This window comes from Ylistrum balloti, unplaced genomic scaffold, assembly GCF_031769215.1.
Source record: "Ylistrum balloti isolate Yb309-2 unplaced genomic scaffold, AGI_CSIRO_Ybal_v1 Utg369576, whole genome shotgun sequence".
NCBI lineage: Eukaryota > Metazoa > Mollusca > Bivalvia > Pectinida > Pectinidae > Ylistrum > Ylistrum balloti.
In genome coordinates, this window is record NW_026781869.1 from 357,324 (window position 1) to 385,075 (window position 27,752).

At 34.8% G+C, this 27,752-nt stretch overlaps 1 protein-coding gene across 1 annotated transcript; it reads right to left on the bottom strand.

The window, feature by feature from the left end:
• Window positions 1-10,751: 10,751 nt before the first annotated feature.
• LOC132565475 (uncharacterized) lies at window positions 10,752-20,341 on the bottom strand. The gene is made up of 6 exons (XM_060230129.1): window positions 20,191-20,341; window positions 16,140-16,321; window positions 13,729-13,974; window positions 12,478-12,605; window positions 11,403-11,472; window positions 10,752-10,931 (listed from the first exon to the last, which is right to left on the bottom strand). The coding sequence occupies exons 1-6, from the start codon at window positions 20,300-20,302 to the stop codon at window positions 10,752-10,754; spliced, it is 918 nt and encodes a 305-aa protein (XP_060086112.1). The 5' UTR covers window positions 20,303-20,341.
• Window positions 20,342-27,752: the final 7,411 nt, after the last annotated feature.

Sequence of the window (27,752 nt, forward strand, 5' to 3'; positions counted from 1 at the left end):
AAACAGCTATATGATGTTTTGCATTTCATTATTTGGTTCTACTGCATTTAATTTTAAGTTTGTAAAGAAATTTGTTACCCTGATGTATCTCTATTGAACAAGCCTAATGTCTATCCGGTATAATCCCGAACTGGATTTTCTGTATCGAGAAATTATAACGCATACACAAGGAACACAGCCTTTCTTTAATTATGTGATATGTATTATATACTTTACTCAAAGTCTATCAAAACAAGAGAAAATTTACACAGTAAACATCTTCACGGTGAAGGTGACCAAATGGCCCAACCTAGGACGACTAAACCAACCATATAACCCAATTTCAAATAATGTGACGGTCCGTATATATACACATTATTATGTATATATGTATTTTAGTTGTATAATCCAATAGCTGAGTTGGGTAACGTTTTTGTATACCCAGTGCACGTTATATTTGCTGCCAACGAGCGCCACAAGTGTCACGTAGAGAGTCATTGGACATCGTATGAAGCATTATGTCTCTGGAGACTTGTTGGAGACTGGGATTTCTAGTTGTAAAACTGTATCGCTATAACAACAAGAGGACGGCTATACATGTGAGAACTTCGCGACAAAACTCCTCGACGGAAGGGTGAATGTGATATTTCATGGATATGGGATTTCAACTACATAGTCCATTAGCCAGCGCTTGTGAATGTGATGTGGTGTGTCGTGTCTATGTACAGTCTTCGTAAGGCACAGCGCACCCAATACTTAGTGCGCGCACAACCCTGCTACAGGATCGCATTTTTGTGCGGTTTGGAAAACATTGTTGGCTGGTTTACAGATTGAAAAGAAAACGGAAAATTCGTGTAGTTATGACTTAGAAGTGATTACATGCGTATTAGAATTGATCGATGATTCTTAAAGTATTTTTCAATTTGACAGTTTTCGAAATAACATTAGACCCTGCATAAATTAGTCTTTCTATCTTATAGTTTTACACCTCAGAGAGTGATGAGTGGTCTGCCTCTGGCACTATGGTGTTCCTACAGTACAGGTTACAATAACAAAGATGAATCTCAAAATGCAAATAAGGTGGATAAAAACAAAACCGGCAGGTATAATAAATTTACAGAAAATCTTAATGGTGTTCCTACAGTACAGGTTACAATAACAAAGGTGAATCTCAAAATGCAAATGAGGTGGATAAAAACAAAACCGGCAGGTCAATCAATTTCTTTTTATTAAAAACCAGTACGTCATCAATATAGATAAATTTTGGGAAAGGGCTTTACATAAGTTGTATAACTTGTGCCCAACCCCGATGCAAATGAAATGTACCAAACATATGTTTTAATCAAACTATTCAGCTTGTGCACCTCCCAGATTAGATTTTGACATTTCTTTCGATCAATTCTGGTTTCTCTCAGTCGCCTCCGCGGTAAAGCTAGACCCTTATCACCATTGACGACTCCTAGAAGAAAGTAACACCTGTATGATGCAGTTTGGTGCTTCATGTTGCGCTGTTTTGTCTAATTCTAGCATTGTATTATAAATTGTTATTCACTGTTGTGCCTTTTGTATAATATTTGTACATGTACCACTGAGTTTTATTGGTTTGAATAATGCATATGAATTCGGTTTTAGATTTCATTAGAAGACTGTACAAAAAACACATATTTGAATAGTGCCATTTAATACAAATCTAAATAAGACGCAGTAGAGCCACATAATGTATTAAAGTGTATCATACAGCTACTTAGTCCTTCTAGAATTCGTCAGTGATGTAAGGTCTTAGAGGGACGAAACAACTGTCCGATGCAGTTTAATTTATAAAATGACTCTTTTGTGTTTACATTGCATTTTGAATTTGTAATGAAATGTGATATCAACTTGCTTATTACAATCTTCTTGTTATATACGGAAAGTGAAATCGTTAAAAGCAAGGATTTAATCATACAGTAATTGATATTTGTCTCATCATACAAAGAAATATAGAAATACTTACCTTACTGCCAATACAATCCTTCTGTTATACATCAAATGTTGTGGTAAAGTACATAACACAATCGGTAGACAAGCATACGATAATGTCATGATACAATAAAACCGTCATATATCAGATAACACTACTTTGTAGCAGTACTTTGTAGATAGTATCAATGGCATTACCTTTTTGTTGTTTTATGTTCATTTAATGCAAATATCAATAGATAGAATATGTTTATTTCAATTATTTTTCAACTTATGTTAATCACTCTTGTTGGCCCGGATGGAAGCACGCGAGGTGTCCTACTGTGAGAGGACACCGGAGTACCCGGGGGAAACCCAAATGTTTGGGCAGGTGACCCAATACATTTTCTCATCCATTCCAGGGATCGAACATCGGACAGCAAGAAGAAAGGCGAGCGCGTTACCACTGCGCAACCGACGTGCGTGAATCAATGTTTTGAAAATACATTTACCTTCAGAAGCGTTTTGTATCATACTGATTTTACCTCTCAGTAACTTTTTTTATATACATGGAATATTTTATGTGGAACCAAAAGAAGGAGATTATATGGTAATACCAATAAATGGAACATGTGTTGAGAGCCTATTACTAGTTATGTAATAAATTAGTAATACAAAATATTTATATGCACCACACTCGATAATATGGCATTGGAGATTGGAGGGTTGCAACAGCCCGAACATCATGTTTGCATAGTATATAAACTAGTTCAAAAGATATTCTATATCTCATGAACATAAAACATCGTTTGAATATACAATTAAAACCGCCATAAAAACTTTCACAAAGATTTTACAAAAGTCACTCAAGTGCAGAGCAGCTTTTAATACAACTTTAGAGCTAAACCATGAATTTAATTGCATCATACAGCTGGACTCGTCAGCGATGATAAATGCTTGGACTTTGAACCTTAGTAGGTGACTTGGATATATCTAAACAATTGTCGAAATGTAAATGGGGAGGGGCACTGGCCCCATATTTTAAAACTACGGCGAGTACATGTTTATATTTTCTGGACCGTGTAACTTTTCGAATGAATTAAAACGTGGCATTCAGGTTAAGGCAAATCGCAACGACTTCAAGCCCATCGCTAGTGTCTACCACCTGCAATCTCCATGAGGGTATATAAGACATATATAATATGCCAAGTGAAGGAAGCCATGAATGAGTTCAGTATACAAACCACAAACGTAATGAAAGAATACGATATCAGGTGTTCCGGATGGGCGATTGTCTTCTTGTTTATGCAGCGTCTGAATCATATACTGCACCTCTCCATCTACATTTAGTTTTTTGTTTTATTTCCATCTCTTTAGAGTTTCTTTTGTAACCATGTGGGGTTCCAAATTTAGGTCCTTGGCAACACTGACGAGTCATAGAAGGACGAAACACTTGTATGATGCATTTCAATTCATTCTTTGGCTCTACTGTTTTTACATCTAAGTTATTAAAATGTGCTACTCGCTTGTGTGTCTTTTGTACAGTAATGAAGTTGTCTGCCTTTAAAATCTTGATCAATCCAAGAAAGTAATGTCACGTACTCAAATGTGAACAAAAACCACTTGGCACATTACACATGTACAAACCTTGAATACAAAAAATACAACGTTACAGTAGAGGTGAAGTTTATACACATGATACAAAGGGATTGGGCATTAAAAGAATGAAAAGCCCTCTCCCGCATTATTAAAAACAAACAGTTACAACTGATCAGACAACAAACTTACATTTAAATAATTGATATATATGAATATGCTACAATAATATATATTTATAACAAATGTAAGGATAATCTCTTACCCACAACTTTCTTATATTTCATACATACGCAAGAAAGAGAGAGAGAGAGAGAGAGAGAGAGAGAGAGAGAGAGAGAGAGAGAGAGAGAGAGAGAGAGAGAGAGAGAGAGAGAGAGAGAGAGAGAGAGAGAGAGAGAGAGAGAGAGAGAGAGAGGAGAGAGGAGGAGAGGAGGGAGAGAGAGAGAGAGAGAGAGAGAGAGAGAGAGAGAGAGAGAGAGAGAGAGAGAGAGAGAGATGTGTGTATGTGTGTGTGTGTGATTGGAGACGATGTAAAAATGATTAGATTGATATTTGCACTTCATTTCACATCTCAAACAAAGATTTCATTATGTCCTTTCGAAACAAAATAGGGAAAAAACCTTCAATAAAAAAGCCTGACAGAAGCAATCGATCCAAGAACCTTGCAGCTCAGAGCAGCGATCTTACCACAGTGCTGCCGTTACGTAATAGATTCTATACCTATTTATTGTAGACTTTGAAATTTCAATATTTCTTCCAAAAAAGACTATTGAACCCTGTTTCTTTCTTAAACGTATTATCTATGCTAACAGAATTTATACTGAAAGTTTAACACAATGGACAATCGTCCAGTGTTTTTCGATCTCTTTGGATTTACCTTGATCGTCTCTTGCTCCTCTAGCTGTTGCAATGAGATGTTTAATTAATCATTTAACTCTACTATATCTAACTTGTATCATGTGTAAGGACAAAGTGACGCTTTGTGTACTTTTTATATGCGGTTCCATTAATTCGTCTGTGTGGATACATTATTTGCATACATGGTACACAGGTTCACTTGAAATTCAATGCAGCTAGTAAAACCAACATGTCGAGAGGTATTGGTGTTTAAAATAACAAAATACGTAGTAATATTTTCACAAAGTAAGGTGAAATATGGTGAGATTTTGAAGCTATTTGGTTCATTTGCAACTATAATTTTGTTAATGAGATACCATGGGTTACTTCCCCTTAGCGCTAGTCGAGTTGTAGGTAGAAGGGGAAAGTCATGAATAAGTATTTTTTTCAGACTTAGACTCGGAGAGCCGTGCAGCCATGGTTATATAGGTATCTGTTGTAGCCTACATGGAGGTTATAGCTACTGATTCGTAATTATACGGTAATATCATGTCGGATATATTTCGAATTTGAATCCGTGATAGAATAAATATCCATGTTCAAACTCACAAACAAAAAATAACTACTTTCAATGATTATTATAAGAATCAGAGTGCTACAATTCAGGTCATCAATAAAAAACATCACATTTTATTATATGAGTGCATATGGTCAGTTATTTTGAAGGACGCGCCAGCAACTGAAACCCCTGTGGTTTACTGGACAGGTGTGACTTTAGTCATCTCTTTCATTGGCTAATTTCTCATCGTTTGACTCATATATCCTATATGATTTCACACTTTACTAAGTCAGTGTGCGCAGAAATCATCAGGAACGTATAATTATTATAGTAGCAATTAAGATTTGAACAAATTAACAACTTATAATTCTTGATCAAGGACTCGAATTGGACGGGATCAAGAACATCTATTGTTAACTATATCTTAAAGTAACCCATCTCATTAAGGAAAGAGGGACAATGATCAGAAATTGATTTTTAAAGACTTTTTCTCTACTGTGGCAGTGCCAATATAAATACATAGTACAAAGCAAGTCTCAAATTCATTGAACTCATACATTTTATATCTCATTAAGATCTATGACTTATATGATTTATAAATAGCGGTCAATGTGCCATTTTTTTTATCCGTGTTGTCCATTTTCTAGCAACAAGTCCGTGATTTATTTATTTATTTGCAAGTCCAATATAATGATATGTATTGTACTTAATGCGATACGAGCCCGCCAACATAATTAAATCTAACCATGTCTTGAAAGTCATCTATGTCAGGTAATATCAAAACCGTACTTCTACTTTTCTTAGTTGTTTCAAATGCTAGAAACTGCATGTTTGTATCTAATTTGATATCTGATCATTATGAGTGTCTAGAAACATGTTAATTACAACGTAAAAAAAGGTCAAGTACATGTGTACAATTCTGAATACACCCTATAACACCTTGCACATGTATCGGAATGCTCCAAATAATTTCCCGCCAATAGGAAACGTTGAACACTTGATGCAGAAACGTGATCCGATATTAAACACAAAACCAATCATAGTTTTATTTTTCATTTATTCTGAACAAGATTTTTTAGATATTCCACAATGCAGATACCATGGTTGTTACAATAAGTTATAAGCATTTTAATGCTCAAAATATCCATGTAGCTAATCAATGAAAGGACACTGCAAGGGAAACCAACTTACCTTCATCATCATTCTCTGTTTAAATCAAATTTATGATTTTTTTTTCCAAATTCAGGTAAAGATTGAATTGACCTAAATATATTATTCTAATCTTATCTCAATTTTCTTTTCAGAGTCAAATCAACATTTTAGAAACACTGAATGGAAGTTTTCGAAATCACAAAGGTAAGGTAGATAAAATTCGTAGGATGACAGGTACAGTTTCTCTATCTAATATTTTTCTTTGTGAAAATGTTTTCTAAATCTAAGATTTGACTAGAAGCTAACATCGCATCGTTAAATAAATATATAAGGCTTATTATTTTCATATATCTAATATTGAGTTACAAACATCAAATGTGAAGCTTTACCCATAATTGACATGTAAATAAGAATATATGCATGTTATGTAATGATAAAATAAATACATTTTCTAACAACTGATAATTTGGAATGGAAATAAATTAGTACAATCTGGAATGGAAATAAAACAGTACAATCAAATATACTTTTTCTAAGGTAGCATAATGTTATGTCCGGAAATAAGCACTAATTTTTGGAGCATAAATAAATTTAATGTAAAATTACGTCAGAAACAAAATTCTGATTTATATATATTTTTTAAAGATACTTCTTTCTTGTTTTCCTTTACTCTAAAATTTCGAATTCTGCAAATTTACATTAATGATATAAAATCTTTGAAAATAAGATAACAACAAAACGATACACATGAACAATTCAGATCCTATTCCTAATCCCAACTAGAGACCATAAACACCTCAATAGAACTCTCTCACCTTCACCAAAACCCTAACCTGTAAAAGAAAATGTGGGAACCATCATCATAAAGCTTTGTTCTAAATAAGGTAGCAAACCGTCACCGTTAAATTCACAAAATGTTTCAAACAATTGATGATGGAATTTACCAGAAATACAAACTTTGGAACATAAACACAACTAAATAAAACATTAAATGTAAACTATTATTAAAGACATAAAAAGTATCAACATTACTTTCATAAGAATAATCATCCTAAAGCTGTAAGCATGTCTAAGACTAACCAAACTTAGCAATGACATCATGTCTTTCTGTGAACAAAACAAACTCCCTTACATCTCTCAACAAAAAAACAGCCAATGAACCCCTCTTTTAGTTGAAAATCATCCAATGAAAACCTTTGTGTAAAAAATACCCATAATGCATTTTTATATTAGTGAACTCTAAAAAAAACATGAAAAGAACTAAATGGAATGACGTTGAAACTGAACAAATATAATATGACCTTATTATCTAGAGTAATTAGGTATGCTTAGTTATAAACGATAGTTGACGCTGGTAAAATACACAAAACTTAATGGTACCCTACAATGGAAAGTTTCATCACAGAAAGTTGACATAACATATATACAATACCATGATACTGGTGAACATCTTGATACAAGCAGTTCCCCATATTTCTATACAATGTCATACAATAAGTAAAATTAACATGACACATATGTCTTAGTTATACTATGGCCACTGTACAAATTTCATGACTAAAAACAGCAAGACATTGGCAATACATTAAAATGACAATGTTCAGGAAACATGACAAGAAGAAGTCTAGATCAGATTGTAATTTATAATATTGTACAGCAGGCTAGAATTCCAACGTTGTTTATCACAGAATGTCAATCCTATGCTTCTACAAAAGATAAACGCATTACCAAATATCCAAGCCATAACATTCATATAAACAATGCTTGTCCAACTTACTACCATTTTTTCTTTTAAATTATCCTTTTTTCTCACAATGGATATATGGAAAAAGTATTCATTTACTTGAAACTGAGAAGTTATTGTAAGTGAATTTATAGATATAACCAAATATTCATTGAATTTTTTTACAATAAATCGAGGTACGGGTATAACATGCAATGAAAGTGGAGAGGAAATCCATTTCCTAGTCAATAAACTTTATCCTATCCTAACCTATCTGAAATGAAAAACATACTATGCACTTAAAAAACATAAGAATAAACATGAAACTTGAGAAACACCAAATGGTGATTAGTTTAACTGGACTGGTCAGGAGATCTTAAGTGGAAAAATACATATTTATTAAAATTTCTTTCTATTTCACAAACATGTATAGGAATATATTTATTATCACAGGTAGTTTTAATGCTTTTCACTCTATACATTATATTGCTATGTGATATCTGTACAGAAATGTATACCCTCTACATAATGTGTAATTATTTACACATTTTAAGAAACCAGCACCATCAATGAACTTAATAAATGTTTACTTATCACGAAATATCAATACCTCAAAATACAACATTCAAATATTTACATTTGAATGTCATTACCACAATATAGACTAACCATAGAGAAGCTTTAGTGTGAATCATAGTATCATATATTACACCAAACCTGTGATCAGTATAATGTATTATCATAGAAATGGCAGAGGTACACAAAATGACCGTTCCACTTAAGGGATTATAATGTCAGTTTTTAGTACTGGTATAGAAAAGAGAGAAGTTTATGAGGGGAATTTAAATTTAAGCAATGAATGAGCTTGATATAGTGTTTATGGTTGTAATAAATGATAGAATTGCAAGTAAATGCACATTGTGTCGTATTGTTTTATACATGATATTCACCTGCAAAGCCACACCCTCCATTTACATCAAATAGTTTCTCTTTTCCCCGAGAATGTTTTAGACCAAATTTGATTAAAATCCGCTCACTTGTTCATGAATAGTTGCAATATATAGTTAAAGTTGACAGATGATCGATTGATGATGGGCACAGTATCCCTATAACTCACTTGGCACTTTGAGCCAGGTGTGCTAAAAATAACAAGCAACACTGATTTTTCATGTCCTTGACTTGAAACTGACTTTTTTTTTCTTTTTACCATTTGATCAACCTATCTTTGTTTACAAAGGATTTAGTATAGCCTTATAAGTCAGTTGATTCATACCTCCTAGTACATTCCATACATCAGTGCTAAATGCTTCACACTAGGCATTTGTGTTATGAAGATGACAGTGATGTCAACAAAACAGGTTTCAAGAACTTTTTTATAACTGTGCATTACCATCAGTCCCAGCTGCAGTAATTAATATAGAAAAACTAACTAGAGTAACTCTAAACAACACATGCTGTCATATAGTGACTAGTAGATAACAATTAACAAAGCAATCTCAACAGTATATGAGAGTCATAAACCTGCCCCTAGCTATATATATGGTGCAGATTTATGTATATAATATCAATGTACAAATGTAGCACTACATTATGGTGCAGAAATCAAAGCAGATTTAAAGTAAAAATGTGTACAGAGTATAGAATGGAATACCAAGTTCATAATATGACATTTCAGAGCTAAAATTATTACTTAGTAAATGTAATGAGTCTCAATCAATCTTCTGTTAGACAGAAGTGTCACAGTCTGCCTTCTGTCACATCTACATGTCTCAGTCAGTCTTGTAACAGTTCACTGTATCACAGTACATCTTCTGTCAGATTAATGTGTCTGAGGCCATCTTCTGTCAGATCAATGTGTCTGAGTCCATCTTCTGTCAGATCAATGTGTCTTAGTCCATCTTCTGTCAGATCAATGTGTCTGAGACCATCTTCTGTCAGATCATTGTGTCTTAGTCCATCTTCTGTCAGATCAATGTGTCTGAGGCCATCTTCTGTCAGATCAATGTGTCTGAGGCCATCTTCTGTCAGACCAATGTGTCTGAGGCCATCTTCTGTCAGACCAATGTGTCTGAGGCCATCTTCTGTCAGACCAATGTGTCTGAGGCCATCTTCTGTCAGACCAATGTGTCTGAGGCCATCTGCTGTCAGACCAATGTGTCTGAGGCCATCTTCTGTCAGACCAATGTGTCTGAGGCCATCTTCTGTCAGACCAATGTGTCTGAGGCCATCTTCTGTCAGACCAATGTGTCTGAGTCCATCTTCTGTCAGATCTGTCAGATCAATGTGTCTGAGGCCATCTTCTGTCAGATCAATGTGTCTGAGGCCATCTTCTGTCAGATCAATGTGTCTGAGGCCATCTTCTGTCAGATCAATGTGTCTGAGACCATCTTCTGTCAGATCAATGTGTCTGAGGCCATCTTCTGTCAGATCAATGTGTCTGAGGCCATCTTCTGTCAGATCAATGTGTCTGAGGCCATCTTCTGTCAGATCAATGTGTCTGAGGTCATCTTCTGTCAGATCAATGTGTCTGAGGCCATCTTCTGTCAGATTAATGTGTCTGAGGCCATCTTCTGTCAGATCAATGTGTCTGAGGCCATCTTCTGTCAGATCAATGTGTCTGAGGCCATCTTCTGTCAGATTAATGTGTCTTCGTCAATCTCCTGTCACATCAATGTATCTGAGGCCATATTCTGACAGATCAATGTGTCTTGGTCCATTCTGTCAGATTGCTCTGTCTCAGTCACCTCCTGTCAGATCAATGTGTCTGAGGCCATCTGCTGTCACATCTATTTGCCTCAATCAATCTATGCTCCTGCCTCAGTGACTGAGTCCTTCATCTGTAAGATCTTTATGTACAATGTAGAAACCAAATAAGTTATTACAGCTGTTCTTCTAAATGAACCCTTCTTTCTTTCAAAGGCTCCTGGAATGTCTCCTCATCTGCCCAGAAGTGATATAGTATATTCAAAAATGTACACTGGCATTCTGTTTTGGATTAAATAGATCCTCAATGTTCTCATATGTTACTTCACTGATCCGTTTATTGGCTAGCTGCATACCTGTGTATCGCAGCTTTATGAGGTAGTCTGAGTGAAATTTCCCATCGGTGTAGTTCATGAACCTACGGTAGTCATCTTGAAGTCCCTGTGAATGTAGGAATCATTCAATTTCTTATATGAATATGACAATATACAAACATTTATCAGGAGTTTTAAAGTTACTCCTTCATTTTTAATACCTTACAATTTTAGTATCACATTAAAGATGGACAAAAATCCAAATTTTTTCAATAAAATTTCTGTTATAAGCATTCATATATGCACATGATACGCAAATGTAACCAAAGTTTGATTCCAATACATCTGTGTTAACTTGGGAATGGAGTTATGTAAATACAGCTTCCGATTTACAGAATGATGTGGCAAAAATTTCCAATCTCTTATTGTCTGTATCTATAGATTCCTTTTTATTCAGCATTAAAAAAAATGCAGAATATAATAATTCATTAAAATACATGTTGTACATATGTTAAGTTAATTCTTGTCATAAAAATTGATTGAGTATTCTAAACGTAATAATCAACAATTATGTATCAGTACCATACAGAAGTCTTACCCTAAAATCATTCTCAAGTCGGTTTTTATGATCCAATTCTTTCAGATACTTCTTCTCCAGAACATCATACCTGGTTAAAAAAAACATTCATCAAGCAATTATCAAGCTGAGTATTAGCATCTCTCTAGATCAGTCAAAGGATGATGCTTCTTACATTGTGTTACAAACAATTAAATCCTACATAACATTTGCGTCATTTTGTCAGGTGCCTTAGTACTTTTCTGAATACTGACATGATCTTTTCCCAATTAATATTTGCTCTGATCCTTAAAAAAGAGAGCTCGATCGCATCTTAGTTAAGTGTACATTATGTAATTGCCTTGAATGCTTATACAGAAGAGAAAAGAAGTAAGATTTGGTCTCTATTTCTGCAACATAATGTAGATTAATCTTTTAGGCTGTAACATGTATCAAATGTATTCCTTAACAGGGCTCTCGATCTGCCAGATTTGGGGCCGAATACCCAGTGCAAAATAGTATCTTTTTTTCCCAATTTAGACCCCAAGTTTTCCCAATTCTAAGGAAAACACCATTATTTTTCCCAATTCTCAGGGCCCTAGGCCCCAGTCCCAAAATGGGGTGTGAGAGCCCTGCTTAACCAGGGATCTCACCATGTAGTGGAATGTATTTCCAACGATTTACGTATGTAATCTTATCACTCTGAAAAAAACCATACAGATGATAGCATTCTCTGTGGAAATCGATAGTTATTCAATACTGATACCACATAACACTAAAACAACCACCTGTAGTTAGTATGGTACTGAATTACGAATTATCTAACAATTATTAAGTCCCACAAATATTGACTAATATCAATTTCTATTAAAGGTCATGTTAAGTAATTTAATCATCATAATTCTTTAAACTTGCTAGAAGTATTCCATCTCATACCATAATTCCCCCCACAAACATGAATTTTCAATAATTTTGAAGCTGTTGGTGTACTGATGCTAAATAAATGGTATCTTTCAAATCTATTGATGTTGTGTAACAGCTTTGTGAAAGAAACTGGTGGCAGTTTTGAATTATTCACTTCATCCTTTCAGGCCTCACAAAACATAAAGTACATTACTTGTAATTTAAACGATCCACTTCGCCCTGGTGAATTTTGGCAACACGTAAGGCTTCCTTCTTTGCTAAATCTTCACATTCTCTTCTTGTTCTTGCTATTGTTTCCTGCTCTCTGATCAGGAATCTCTCCTACAGATAGCAAAATAACTTGTCTCAAACATACTATGTTACTTTATAAAAATATGTCAGCAATATTTTATGGAAATAAAAATGGACAAATCATTCTGGCCCCAAGAAATGATATTAAGCCAAAAACGTTAACTCTCTTAAGTTTTGACTTTGTAAATCATCGCTAATGCCAGGAAAAGAGACGCCATATGTGATTGACGAAACAAGAACTGAAATATTGGATAGTTATATGGTCCTGGGTCCGTACCACCCAGACTAAGGTAAAATTTTATATACAAAGAACAGTAACTCCCACTGACTGCAGAAACTTAACATGATATGAAATCTACTTCTAACACTGTTTATTTCACTTGTTAATTCTAAACATGTTTCAATCACAGTGTAATACATATATATTATGTAATAAAGTTTCAGCAGGCTGCACCTGTGGCTGATATTGCCTATCTGGACATCAGCTCCCCTTCACCCTAAAATGACAAGTTATGACAATATATGTACAGGTCATACAGCTCATGACCATGGTACAGTTGAGCCCACATAAAACCTACATGTACACAAAGGTATGTGTGGGGTCACATTACAGAAACTCTGTAGAGGGCCACATTCTATTTATATGTGAATTTCAAATGACAGTTATCAATAGTCATTGTCCCTGTCAACCTGGGTTACTTAAAGTAATTTGGTTGACCAATGGAGCATACTTAATTTCTACCTATTGGTTTGATCCTACACTCAAAAGTATGGGATATTTTCCATGTAGAATAATGTTCAAGAATATTTATATCTTTATGATTTTTTTGTTTGGATCTTTACATCCCTGCAACAGCCAAACTCAATGAAGATGGCATGTAATAATGATATTATCATCTTAAGTGAATTTTTGATACTATGGAAAAATGCCTGTATCCTGGAAGTATTTTACAATGGACAGGTAGTAGCACTTAGTGCAGATAAAACATGTTAATTTTTCTCGCGGGGTACTGTGACAGTACTTCAATATATTTAGTTAATTGGAGTTCAGTCTTTCAGTCTGATTTAAAAAGATATGGTGTCGTCACCTGCTGACTACATGTGTTTTTACCAACATTTCCATCCACTGTGTACTTTTTCTCTGGTTATCTACCTTCTGTTCCTTGAGAGCAGCAGCTATAGCACGTTCCTTCTCCAGCGTGAAATCCAGCCGAAGTTTTCTGGTGAGAACCTGACAAGCTTCCTGTATGGCAATCTCTTTCAGTCGTTCGCATTCCTCCCATTGTTCTCTCAGGGCATTTTCCTTCTCTCCATCCAGCTGTTTGGTAAGCTCTCGCTGTCTTTCCTGTTCCGCTGCATCTCTCTGCTCCTCGATTCTCTTGGCAAGTCTTTCATAATACTACAATGGTAAAATAAACGTCACTTATTACTATTTCAGAAGAGTCTTCGAACACAATGTTTCTATGACTACATGGTCAATTGTTAAAACAAAGCATAGCCATCTTGTGTATGTTTTAGTCTGTCTGTTAACATCTTGTTACATTATTTCCTACCACAGTGTACATTCCGGTAAGATTATAGTAGAGCCGAAAAAAATCGGTCAATTCCCTACCATCTTGTACACTATTGGGTGGGGTTGGGTGGGGTGGGGGTTGGGTTGACGTTTCCTAATACGCCTGTCCAGCTCATCCCACAGATGCTCAATGGGAGACATGTCTATGTGGGGGCCATTCCAGAAGAGACTGAACATTGTTTGCCGTGAGAATCTGACAACAATTAGGTTATGACATCTCAGAAGTGGAAGGATATGTGGTTGGAGTGCCTGGTCTCTGTATTGAACAGGATTGAGGTTTGGGTCCCGGAACAATAAGGGAGATTTTACTCCCCAAACCATTACAGAAGCTCCACCGAAGCTATCGCATTCTACGATACATGTGTCGGCAGAACGCTCACTTCGTCTGGGATATACCCTTTTTACAAACAGAATCTAGACTCGTTGGTGGACATCACACCCCCAACGACGCATCCCAAACCTATTCCGGCCATGTCTGCCATCCAGTCAAAACACACTTGTCGCCTCCGTGGTGTCAGAGGTAACCGACATAAGGTCGGTGCGCAATGATTATCTTGGCATGAAAGTGTTTCCTGGCAGTTTGAACACAATACGCCTGTCATAAGTACCTAAAGTATGCGACACAGACCTAAAGCAGTCTTGAATCTGATGCGAAAGTGTGACAATCGAATTGCCGTCTTGACATGTGCTTGTTACATGCGGACGACCTTCCTGGGACGATCATAAACTAACCCAGTAGCATGGAAATGTGTATAGAGACAGTTAATGGTATACGGGGCAATGTGAAACTGTCGTGCGACAGCAGTTTGGCTTTGACCATCCATCAATATTGCAATTGCTCCATCCCTATGAAATTGCATTAAGCGTGGCAACTCGGTTAATGGCAAAATCAAAATAACGACGTGGAAAAGTAATGTGGGTGACCTTAGAGTATCCACTGAAATTTCTTCTTTTTTGTTTTAAATATGGCTTGGCTTGATCACGCCGCATGATTTGGACTAAAGAAATTAACAAATTCAGACAATGACATCGTCACACTTGGCTAATTTTAGGGTAGATTGTAGAGAAGGGAGATCATTCTTGATGTAATACCTCACTAAATATTTCATTATTTCCTTACAGCTAAGGTGTACTGCAGGGGGGAAATTTGTGCATTTCTTTTTATTGTTGAGTATAAATGGGAAAATAAGAAAACTGGAAATACTTTTCAGTATTAAAGCATTAAGAGGTTTCATATCAAGCTTTCAGACACTGAAAATTTTAGCTTTCTGATATATACACGTATATATTGTAGGCATGGAAATGAAACCAACAACAAGTCCTGCTGTCCTAAAATTTACCAACACCAAAATATCCAGGTACATGTAAATGTATAAGTTATAAAAGGTGAATGATGATACAAAGGAAAATCATCGAATGTGAATACAATGCCCTGGGTGCAATAATGTCATATGCAGTACATAAACATTGTATCATGTAATTTATTACGTGGGAGTTGTCCACATGGTGAACATTATGAGACAGATGCTGAAACTCATCGACAAGAGGGTAAGAAGTTCACAAGACAAGTCAGAATTACAAAACAAATGATTATCAGAACAAGGATACAAAGCAAAATGATGTAATTTGACTGAAATAATATGAAAAATACTGTGGTCAGAGAACAATATGTTCAAGTGAGATAAAAGAAGACAATTGCATTGATTTGTAATTTCCTTTTTAGTAGTTAAAAGTAGTTTACTGATCATTGCAGATGAAGGCTACAAAATACAAATCATTTAAGATAATGCAATTTCACCTTATATACTTCACTGGTTGTACGATCCATTTCTATATTACACATCACTTTGTCATATTAAGATAACATTAATAAATATTATCCAGACAGCATATTCAAACACTAAAATAAAACATTAAAAGCATTTTAATTTCTGTAAATCCTTTCACTACAGATATAAGTATGTGTAACAAAGCGACTACTCCAATCTTACTTCTTGCTGTAATTGCAGAGCCTTGCGTTTTTCCTCATCCTTTGAGTTACGCAATCTTTTTATAGCAGCACGGAGTTCACGAGTTGCCCTAGCCTCGGCAGCATCAAGTGCCACCTGTAGTTCTCGCTCCCTCTCCTCCTTAGAGTTATCTGCCTTATTGTTTAAAAGGTAGTCGCCAAGTTCTGAAATCAATAGATTTTCTTCCATTAATCTTTTAACTTATCAATAGTTGTTAACGCTGAGGAGAAACTGAACTTACATTATGTAACCATAAATCTGTACCTACAAATGTACATTAAATTCACCTTTCCCTCATTTTCAAGATTTACAAGATTTCTGAACTAACCCTTCCTCCCTCTCAGGATGTTAGCACTGAGGGGATCCCTGAACATGGACAGCATACCTATATATCACACTTACCTTTCTTCCCTCTCAGGACGTTAGCACTGAGGGGACGCCTGAACATGGACAGCATACCTATATATCACACTTACCTTTCTTCCCTCTCAGGACGTTAGCACTGAGGGGACGCCTGAACATGGACAGCATACCTATATATCACACTTACCTTTCTTCCCTCTCAGGACGTTAGCACTGAGGGGACGCCTGAACATGGACAGCATACCTATATATCACACTTACCTTTCTTCCCTTTCAGGACATTAGCACTGAGGGTCGCCTGAACATTGACAGTATACCTGTATACTTGTATCACACTTACTCTTCTTCCCTCTCAGGACGTTAGCACTGAGGGGACGCTCTTCCCTCTCAGGACGTTAGCACTGAGGGGACGCTCTTCCCTCTCAGGACGTTAGCACTGAGGGGACGCTCTTCCCTCTCAGGACGTTAGCACTGAGGGGACGCCTGAACATGGACAGCATACCTATATATCACACTTACCTTTCTTCCCTCTCAGGATGTTAGCACTGAGGGGACGCCTGAACATGGACAGCATACCTATATATCACATTTCCCCCTTCTTCCCTTTGAGGATGTTAACACTGAGGGGACGCTCTTCCCTCTCAGGACGTTAGCACTGAGGGGACGCTCTTCCCTCTCAGAATGTTAGCATGAGGGGACGCCTGAACATGGACAGTATAACTCTATATCACACTTACCTTTCTTCCCTCTCAGGACATTAGCACTGAGGGGACGCCTGAACATGGACAGTATAACTCTATATCACACTTACCTTTCTTCCCTCTCAGGACATTAGCACTGAGGGGACGCCTGAACTTGGACAATAGCCCATGCTGTCCATACAGAATGCTGTCAACACCATTATCATTTGTATCCTTTGTACTTGTTCTCATTGTCAACATCAAGCACAGTTAAACAATTGAGTGGAGTTGAGTGGTGTTAAACCATAGACTTCATCAACACTTGGACATGGGTGTATTAATAATATACCAACAATCTCACCTCTAATACACTGTGGAGCTTTGTTAGGTTCTATCAAATTCATAATCTAATTCCATTAATTTTACCTTACTTTATAAACTAGCATACTTGTTTTATGACCAATTATTAGTTGTGATTTATGACTCATTTCTAAAACGGGCCCTTCACAACATATAGACTGATTTGATTTTAGAAATAGATTTTAATTATTTTCAAAAAGGGAGAGCAATAAATTTTGACATTCATTAAATGATCTACGTTTATTCTTAGTAACTGTGCACCCAGACTTACATTTACATGGATCAGTTCAAAGTAAGTTGGTTTTCTTTAACAGAAAAAAGATGGACATACCAAAGCTTAGTAGAAGCAATTAACAATTTACTGTAAAAAATGTTTTGAAAATATGTGAAAACAACAGTATTCAAAAAACAATTTATATTATTTAAGCTGCATGGCAACTCCAAAGCAATATATATGTATTGGTGATATTAATGAATATAAAACAGATCTTATATGACTTAAATGATGTCTATACAGACTGCGGAGATTTCAGTTCTGCCATGGTGTTAGCCCAAAAGCTGACTAGGCTTAAATGTGCCTTGTTGTAATGTTTTTCCACACCTTTCCATGGCTTCAGATATTGATAACATTGAAACTTCCACCAGCTGTGTATACTACATTAGCTCACAAGTCACAGAGAGGTCTACACACATTAAGTGTTACAAGACAACCTATGAATAACTGCGACACAATCATGACGAGTCAAATAAAGAAAAAACTGTTTCAAGAATAGTATTTTCAACTTAAAAACAGTAAAACTTTGAAGTTTAACTTCTGTAAATTCAATTCTTATGTGTGTCAGTAATATAATATGTAAAGTAAATGTACAGATAAAAGCAGCATATTATGAAGAATTTATCTCTGATTTGTGAAAAAACTGAAATTCAGTGTTTGAGGACAACTCAGTTAATTGTTAGGCCTCACATTTATTGTAAAGTAATTTTGTCATTGTCTTCTCAATATGAAATTGGCAAATTCTTCAGTCAGAATGACTAATGTAAATGTTTGAATATTAATATTAAAGCCATTTTCCCTCTACTTTAAGTATACTTTTTTTATCTCTTTATTTTTTTATACAATTTGATTATATTACTAGAAAGTAACTTGATTGTGAAGAAGCATGCATTCTAACAGTTGTTTCAAATTCAATTAGAGTGAAAACTCATCTCAAGAAAATATCTATACAATATAATAAGTAAAATATTGCATATCAAACACATTCAAATATATCTTAAATGTATCAAATAACAAAATATTGAATTGTGTGCAGTTTTATGTAGCATATACATATAAAATATCACATATTGTAAATATTATTGATTTATAATCTATTAACAATGCACTCAGAATTAAGAACTCACAGTTGGTTATAATGTAATTAAAAATAATACAATGATATCATTTTTATCATCATTGATCCATCTTTGTTATATCTGACATCAAAAATATACATGTACTGCATTTATTTTAAAATGTGAAATTTGATATTCAAAATAAAACTTGAATTATTTCCAACAACCTGAGCGAGATTAAGTTTCAAAAACTGAAACATGATCATAATGTCTGTCTCTAGCGCTTTGTGTGTCTTACACACATGTATAAAGAAAACAATTCGATAATATCAATTTGATCATGTATATCAGAATCCACTGGCAAAATTCATTTAACAAGATTTTTCGTTAAAATTTATGTTTCCACTGATTTTCAGTATCTTAAACGTTGACACTGATTCACTTGTTTCTTTTTGTTGACCGTGTACGTATGTAATTATATAACAGAACACCATGTCAATACAGTGATATTCTGAGCACATACTCTTTCACCACAAGCTTTTTATATTTGAAAATATTGAGAAAATGCCCTTATAATAATATTTTTTACCAAGAGCATAATTTTCTTATCTAATTTTACATCTTTTTACATTGGTTAGTTCAACTTCAGAAAACGAAATTGTTACAATAAACGTCACTGTAATTAGTCAGCTTCTTGTGACTAAAATTGTAAGTTTTATTTGCTCTATAGTAAATAAATTCACCCAAATAAGAAGAATAATTTGCAAATAAGCCAGGATTTAAAGAAGCAGTGACTAGTTCAAACGTCAACATCATTCAAAATCTGTAAGACATTTCCTAACCTTTCATTTCCACCTAGGATACTCTGTATAATTGTACTAGTCCAGTTCTATCGAAAATACTGATTAAAAGAATCTAAAGAACGCACGCACGCTCTATCCAGTAGAATTAGATCAGCTCTAATCTATAAAGCCCTATGTGGCTGACCAAGCTCACACTGCACAGTTGTAACCGAAATATACAAAGTATTTACTTTCTTTGATACGATTGATCCTAGGAATGATAACACGCGTGAACTTTAAAGGGACCATTTCAACTTCGCTTTCACATATCCAAGATAAGATTGACGCGATTTTATTGTTAAGAATTCTCGATAGTTTGCTTATTCCAATCAGTTTACGTGTCAATACAATTCAAATGTTACAAAGTAAATTAAACTACCCCCATGAAGTTAACACTAAGACTGAAAGCCGTTCGTATCTTAGCTCTTATCAAGTGGGGTTTTAAGGGGCACTCACCAACGATTTGCCGGTGTGCTACTCGCTGTGTTGATAGGGTCGTTTTGTTAAGCATACGTTCAATGGTTTCATTGGGGTTGACTTGCTTTTTCGATGTAGAAGGTCGTGACATTCTGATCCTATCTCGACGAAAGTCATTAAATACCACATCAGTTAACTAGTATGTCGAATCCTTCCTCCCAGATTGTAACCGGAAGTTTACGGTTGCTTAGCTGTGACGGGTAGAGTTAATTTACGGAACGAAAATAATATAGAAAATGCGGAAAGATTTCATCGAAACGTAAACAGACATTTTAAACTGGCGAAAAGCTAACTTATCAGTACAGAATATAAATGTTTATATTTGAATAGATACATATTAAATAAAAGCTTGTCAAACTGGCAAGTATAGCAACCAAATAAAACCAAATTCTCTTTTCTGTGAGATTTCCAGTTAAAATTTGATAGTTCATAAATACTAAGTATACATACACTCACATACACACATACGAACCCAATACACACAGTGTACAATGAAAAATGTTGCACATGCTTCCAGAGTAAAAATTAACGAAACATGTCTTAAAATTGTTATTTTTTCCAAGTGTTTGGTGATCAACCTTACACAATTTCATCAATCTCGGATATGAAATGGGAATGAATGAAAGATTGTTTTTATCACATATCAAATATATGTATGTAGACATACTTCAGCATTTTACAAGAATGATACACTATATATATATTCCAAGTCTTTCTTTCTCTAGTGACATCATGACTTTTCCATTCTTGTTCCTGATCAGTTGATATCTACATTAAGATTTTATTTCATCAGAGATTTCTCAAATGTACATGACACTACATAGTATTTATGTAACAGAGGTCAATATTTATTTCAAATCAACCAATCAAGCTAAAGAAAAGAGAGTGGTATATTGCGGCTGGTAGTTACCTGGGTTACATTTATGATCACACTTTGTAGACAACACTCTAAATGGTTCTCTACAACATTAGGAATAAAAAAATCTAGGGTATCTGCAACAGTTCTATCAGTAGAGTATAAGACTTTGTAACATGAGGTAAAGCATGTGCTTCGATCCCTACCTTGAGGTAGCATTGTACTGATTCCCATGAATCAGCTTATATTAGATCATGGATCCTCCTTTGCTGTTGTGCAACGACTTCACCTCAATTGATCTGAATAGTTAAGTATACCTCTAACATGATGATCTGTGAGGGAACCAATGCCTGCTATAAGAAGACCCTACACAAATGACCATGAAGGTTCTCAGATAAAAACTCCAAGCAGACAAAGGTATAAACAGCTGTGGAATGAAACTCAGTTAAAAAGAGAAATATTGATCAAATAGTCAGTTTCTTGATATAGAACTTTCTGTAGAATGGTGATTGAAAATTAATCGAGTTGCTAAAAATACTGCATATTGTGAAAATAAAAAAAGATTGATGACTCTAACAGTTATGTCAGTATAACTTATGTTGATGCAGATTTCCACCAGCATCTCACATTTAAAACTTTTGTAGGCTTGTGATCAGAACTTTAATGATATTAGAGGAAACATTTTGTTAACTACAATTAATTCAAAATGAAATACTGAGAATAACTCTGAACTAGGTAGAAGATGATGAAAGCAAATGTATTACTAGCCAAACTCATTAATTCTTAGGCACATGTAGTTGTTTGGCGTAATTTGACTCCAATAATCCTTGTTCAACTGCTTCATTTTTATTAAACTATGTAGTTTTTGTTAAGATTATCCTTTTAAAACATTCACCTGACCCTAGGACTCTAAAATATATCTATTTTATCCACAGTATGGTTAATTACCTATTGCTTCTAAGCAAATTATTAAATTCTATATGTCTGCTACCCATATACAAAATCTTGAGCACTAGGGTGGAATAGATATTTCATTGGAACAACTCTTACCAGTAAACTAGTCTCATATGTTGAATCTGAGACAATCAGTTCTGTAGAAGTTGTTTGTCATCCCTGTTAGAGTGTTATTTATCAGTTAAACTAACAGGGAAATATAACATGGACACACAAAATACCAGGACAACAGCAAATATTTCAATGAGCTGTTTCAGAGAAATTCTGAAGAAAACTGGCAAAAATCGAGACATTTATATCATACAAACCACATATATGTCAAGTAACCAGACACTTTCATTTATATTGACGAGGCCCCATCATGGATAACATTGTTTAATAAACAATCATTTGTCAGTTTTGTTAACCAGAAGAGTGTGTTTGATTTTTTCCAGTATATTACACAACTGGCAGTCCCAGCTGTAGTTACAGTTAAATGTAGATATAAATCATCTCCTTCTGGCTATGCCCTTGAGAAGTAGGACATTTTCAGATAATTACCTGTAACCAAGACCATTAGTGTATAGTATATATATGACCCAAAGTCAATCTTTTTCACAAAATTGGAGCTTTTCTCGCCAATAAACTGCAAGCTTCATGTCGTTTAATGTTCTGAGTTTCTTTCTACTTCATAAGATGCGACGTGTTGGAGCAATTTTTCACATTAGAACATGATGACCATTCACATGGATCAACATCTAATCTGTTCACTAATGTTATGTAGCACTTTTTTAAACACTTTGTAAGTTTTGGCATTAACCAGAAGATCACATTCTCCAAAACAGAATTACAAAAGATAAAAAATAATGGATGACACACCACAACATTAAAAGACGATTGGTTTTTTGTGCTATGTTAATATAAAACTTTATTTATTTTACAACAATTGCGAAACAAGTAATGTCAACTTATACTAATCACTCTTGTTGGCCCGGATGTAAGCGTGCAAGGGGTCTTATTGTGGGAGGAAACCGGAGTACCCGGGGAAAACCCACATGGTCGGGCAGGTGACCCCTTACCTTTTCATGTCCATTCCGGGAATCGAACCCTGGTCGGCTAGGTGAAAGGCGAGTGCATTACCACTGCGCCACCCGACCACCCAAATAGAAAGAAAATTTTTTAGTAACTACTTGATACATAACAGACGATAAAATATCATTTATAATGTTTTTATCATTTATCATCCATTCATTTCATTAAAACATGCTTAAGATATTTCTGTTAAGACAATAGTACATGATTCTAGTAACAGAGTACTGTTCATGTTGCTGGGGCATGACTGGAAGGACACATGTAGTATGAATCGGCTAGAGAATGTTCTTCATCAGTTGTAATAATCAATAGTGATACCTATATTATAATGTATATCAGATAAATTGCACTGAAGTTTTAAGAAAAATTTGTACTTATAGCACATTATGTAAGTCACAATCTTTCAACAATAATACCAAATAAAGTTAATTCTATACTTACACACATTTACTTGTCCAGTTCTTTGGTTTAATGTTGTCTATTAAGATAGTAAATATAGACATGTTATTACTTTTTCACTATAGAATTCCAAACCCCACCAACATGTTTCCTGGACATGTACACAGACTGGTTTTCAAGTGATTTGCATGGATCTGGCACTTTTACCAAGTCTTTAAGTTCTAGAAATGCTAGACTGGTCAGTCTGTTAGAGTCAGATGAAGGACACACACTATCTGTATCAGTCATTGCCTGGTCTTGGTGAGCTTGTAATATACTAATTTCACGCCCTATACATCGTTTCGAATGGTCAGACAGTCTTGAATCAATCTTTTTGTTTGAAGCATCAAAAATTTGTAATTCATCTTTAACATTTTTTTTCTTTAACCTTTTCTTTGATACATTAGTTGCTGACTTCTTAGAAGCACTTGTTGATTTCTTTTGGCGGCATCTTTTTGTATGAGGAAGAGCCTTGTTTTCTCTGACATTAGTCTTGTTTCCTCGTGAACTGGTTTTGTTTCCTCTAGCACAAGCCTTGTTTCCTTGGACACTGGTCTTGTTTTCTCTGATCAACCTCTTGGTGTGTGCAGGTTTGATGTTACTTTCCTTGTATGTACCACTGAATGGCCTTTTGTTGCTGAAATATCAGCATATATATGAGTGACATGCAAAGAGTGTACCAAATCACATGGATGAATACATGTAACTTAGAAAATTTATCTTCAATTTTAGATTTGTTTTAACTATATACATCTACACTGCTTATGAAAAAAAAGATACTTTCACCATTACTGGCTCCAGTTTGTTTAGTAGAATAATGGAAATGTAAAGACAGGAATTCCCTGTGGGATCTTTGTTTCCCTCCTTATTGTACAAAAATTTCTCTAAAAGTTAAAGCGGTAATATCATCTTTTAGTGTCAAATCCAAGATGGCCACGTTTTTGCAGGTTATTTTTCTTTTGTAATCAATCCACAAATAAGAAGAGCAAAGCTAAGAACCAAGGGGAACCTACTGTATATAGGATATCTGAGAAAGTTTCATCAAGATCTTACCAAGAAATAGCAATGACATACTTTCCATAGTCAAAATCCAAGATGGTTGCCTGTCCACTATTGGCTTCTTATTCTAATGAGTCCCGAAATTGAAAGGGCGCAACTTATGACTAAGGAGAACATTCATACGAAATTCAAGAAAGATCTCTCAAAAATAAAACAACAAACTTTCATGGTAAAAATATAAGATGCCACCTGTCAGCCATCTTGTTTTTCCAGTTAATCTCAAAATGGACTATATATTCACAACTAGGGACCTAGGTAAGACTACGTGAAATTTGAGAGTGATCCATCAAACACTTCTCCAGAAATAGCAATAACAAACTATTAGCATCAAAATCCAACACTTTTGCTCATTGGCATATTTTTTTGCAGATTAGTCCCAAAATCATTGCACAACCAGAGACTAAGAGGAACCTTAATACATGTATATGAAATTTGGGTAGGATCCATTCAGTGCTTCTTAGGAAATTGTGATAAGAGACTATCACAGTCACAAGATAAGATACCGGTAGTTGCATTGCTTGTCAACCAGTTCATTTTGGATCAATTCCAAATATGGGACAATGGAACTTAGGAACAAAGAGGAGTCTACATATGGATTTTAAAATATTAAATCCCGTACTTCTCAAGGAATAAGCGGAACAAAAATTGTTTAAGGACAGAGGGATGGATGATGCACAATGGGTGACAACGAACCGCCAATGATTGTTTGCTAAGAATCAGGCTAAACGTTATACATTGTATGTAGAGGGTAGAGGACAGAATGTTTAAGCTAGCAGAACCAAAGCCTCTAATTATAACATGGCAATCTTCCGACAATACCTGACAATAAGATACCAGGTATACTGTCCTTTAAGTTCACATATGTAAGATGTAACCAAAACTGTCACTGCATGAGGGGTCATACCCTCACATTGCCAAGATTGTTATTATTGTTCAGCCTAAAGAATATTGGAACCCCTTGATAGCAAGTAAAACTAAGGACATAAAATTTGGAAAAAGAAATAAAGGTTGATAATGCTTCACAAGGAATATAAAACAATGCATTTATCATGACGAATGAGTGGATGAAAACCCACAGTTAAGTTCTCACATACAAGGATGAAATGCAAAATCACCCCAAAGGGCAAAACTGCATATGGCACTGGCATTTCACATGAAATTGTGAGAAAATCAACTTAAAACCAAGAAAATGCATAGCAAGACAAATTTTGTCTATGGGAAGACAGGCAGATCAATGGAGTGTTCAAGTGTTCACAGCAGAAGTAAAATTAAAAACTGTGATTATTAATATACATTATCTTTTGTGATAAATCTTCAGTAATAAGTGAACTATGTGCCATTGTTAAAAGAAAAATGTTACAAATTTGAATTCAAAATGGTTGGTGGTACATTGGTAGCAGCCATCTTGAATATATGATCAAACTCATAATGTGGCATAGTGAATATGCAAATCTAGGACCCTGGCCCCTTACTGAACATATTCATAAAATTTCTAGTAGATACCTAGAAACAATGGTAACAAACTTAGACACAATGGTAACAAATGTAATGGCGAAAATCTTAAATGGATCTTTGCTATGCATGTATCTGATTAATCCCAAAATGTTGCATGCACAACAAGGACCCATAATAAATATGTTTGTAAAGCTAATTGCCGAATAGAATTCACTCATTAGTTTCTAATAAATAAACAACAATAACAGGAAATTGTTACAGGGACAAACAGACAAACTGACTGACGGACAGACCCTGGCCAAAAAAGGATTTGAAAAATCATTCATCTAATGTTGGGATCAAAAGTCAACTGATAACATGAAGAGTAACATCTATGACTCAGAAATGAATCTCACATTTACAAACTGTTTTTGATAGTGCACCTCAAAATATTTCATACTTACCTATCCTTATCCAGACTGAGTGATCTCTTCCTTTTTTGGTTTAAATGACCTGTAACACAAACATTATTAATAAGTGAAAAGTACTTCATCCAAACAAAATCAACTGAAAACTACTTAAAAATTTATTAGTATTCTAATACTTTTTTATTCATTTACAGAAGAGTTCATGTACTAAGGGCCATAACTCTGCCAAAAACTAGATCAGGGCTTTCAATTTACAACCATCTATAATATAACAATACATATAGAGTTGTAAATATAGGTAGGTTTTATGAGCAGATAGGTTAGGAGTAATGCACTGAAACAAAATGACAAATTACCAGTTTGTCTCCTTTAGGAACATTTCACAAGACTATTTTCTCTCACTTAATTACCATGTTACAATTCAACTCAAATGATATATATAGGATTGATTAATATATCTGTTTGCAAGGTTTGTAGGAGAGACAGGGTGCATCATACTAGAAGAGGACTAGAGGACAGAGAGATGGGATGAATTTTACACAAAATTTATCAGAGAGGTGGAATGACTTCTATGCCATACAATGTACAGGTGTAGCACATATCTAATACACAATGCACCTAAAAACTTCATGTGTACATTGTGCATACATCCTGTGCACAGTGTCTGCACACACACTATACAGTATCTAGTGCAGAGCTGTGAATATTTGTATAGTTTTGTGAAAATTTTACAAATTGAAAATAAAATTAAAAACTAGTTATGACTAAATAGTGATCACAGACATATCTAAACTGATAAGTGATTATAAAGTCAATTTTAATTCAACAGTTAAAAAAAAACCCCAAAAAACCACTGAACCCTGCATTGTTTATATTGGTACTTCTTCTACGATGCAGTTCACACCTCAGAGTGTGGCAACTGATGTGCCTGTGGCTACAAGAATTACCGATACTGGTATATATGTGACAGGTCTGGATCTATACCAGCTAGGTCTCCCATGTAACAAACAAAACTCTTCAGATTTACCAGAGTACATATTTTTTGTTCACAAAACAATGACAAAAATGGGAGCAATATAGAAGTAATGAAAAGAAAATTTCCTTTCTGACGATATAATATTATAGTTGATTCATAGCAAAGAAAAAAAGAGATGTCCATTTAATGTTTACATAAATGGTTTACATAATGAGTGACTGTACACAAAGACTGGTCATGTGTGGCATTTTGTAAACAAAAGAATTTTAATAACAAGTGCATATATTTGAGTAACTATTCAGTCTGTATCTGATTGATCTACATC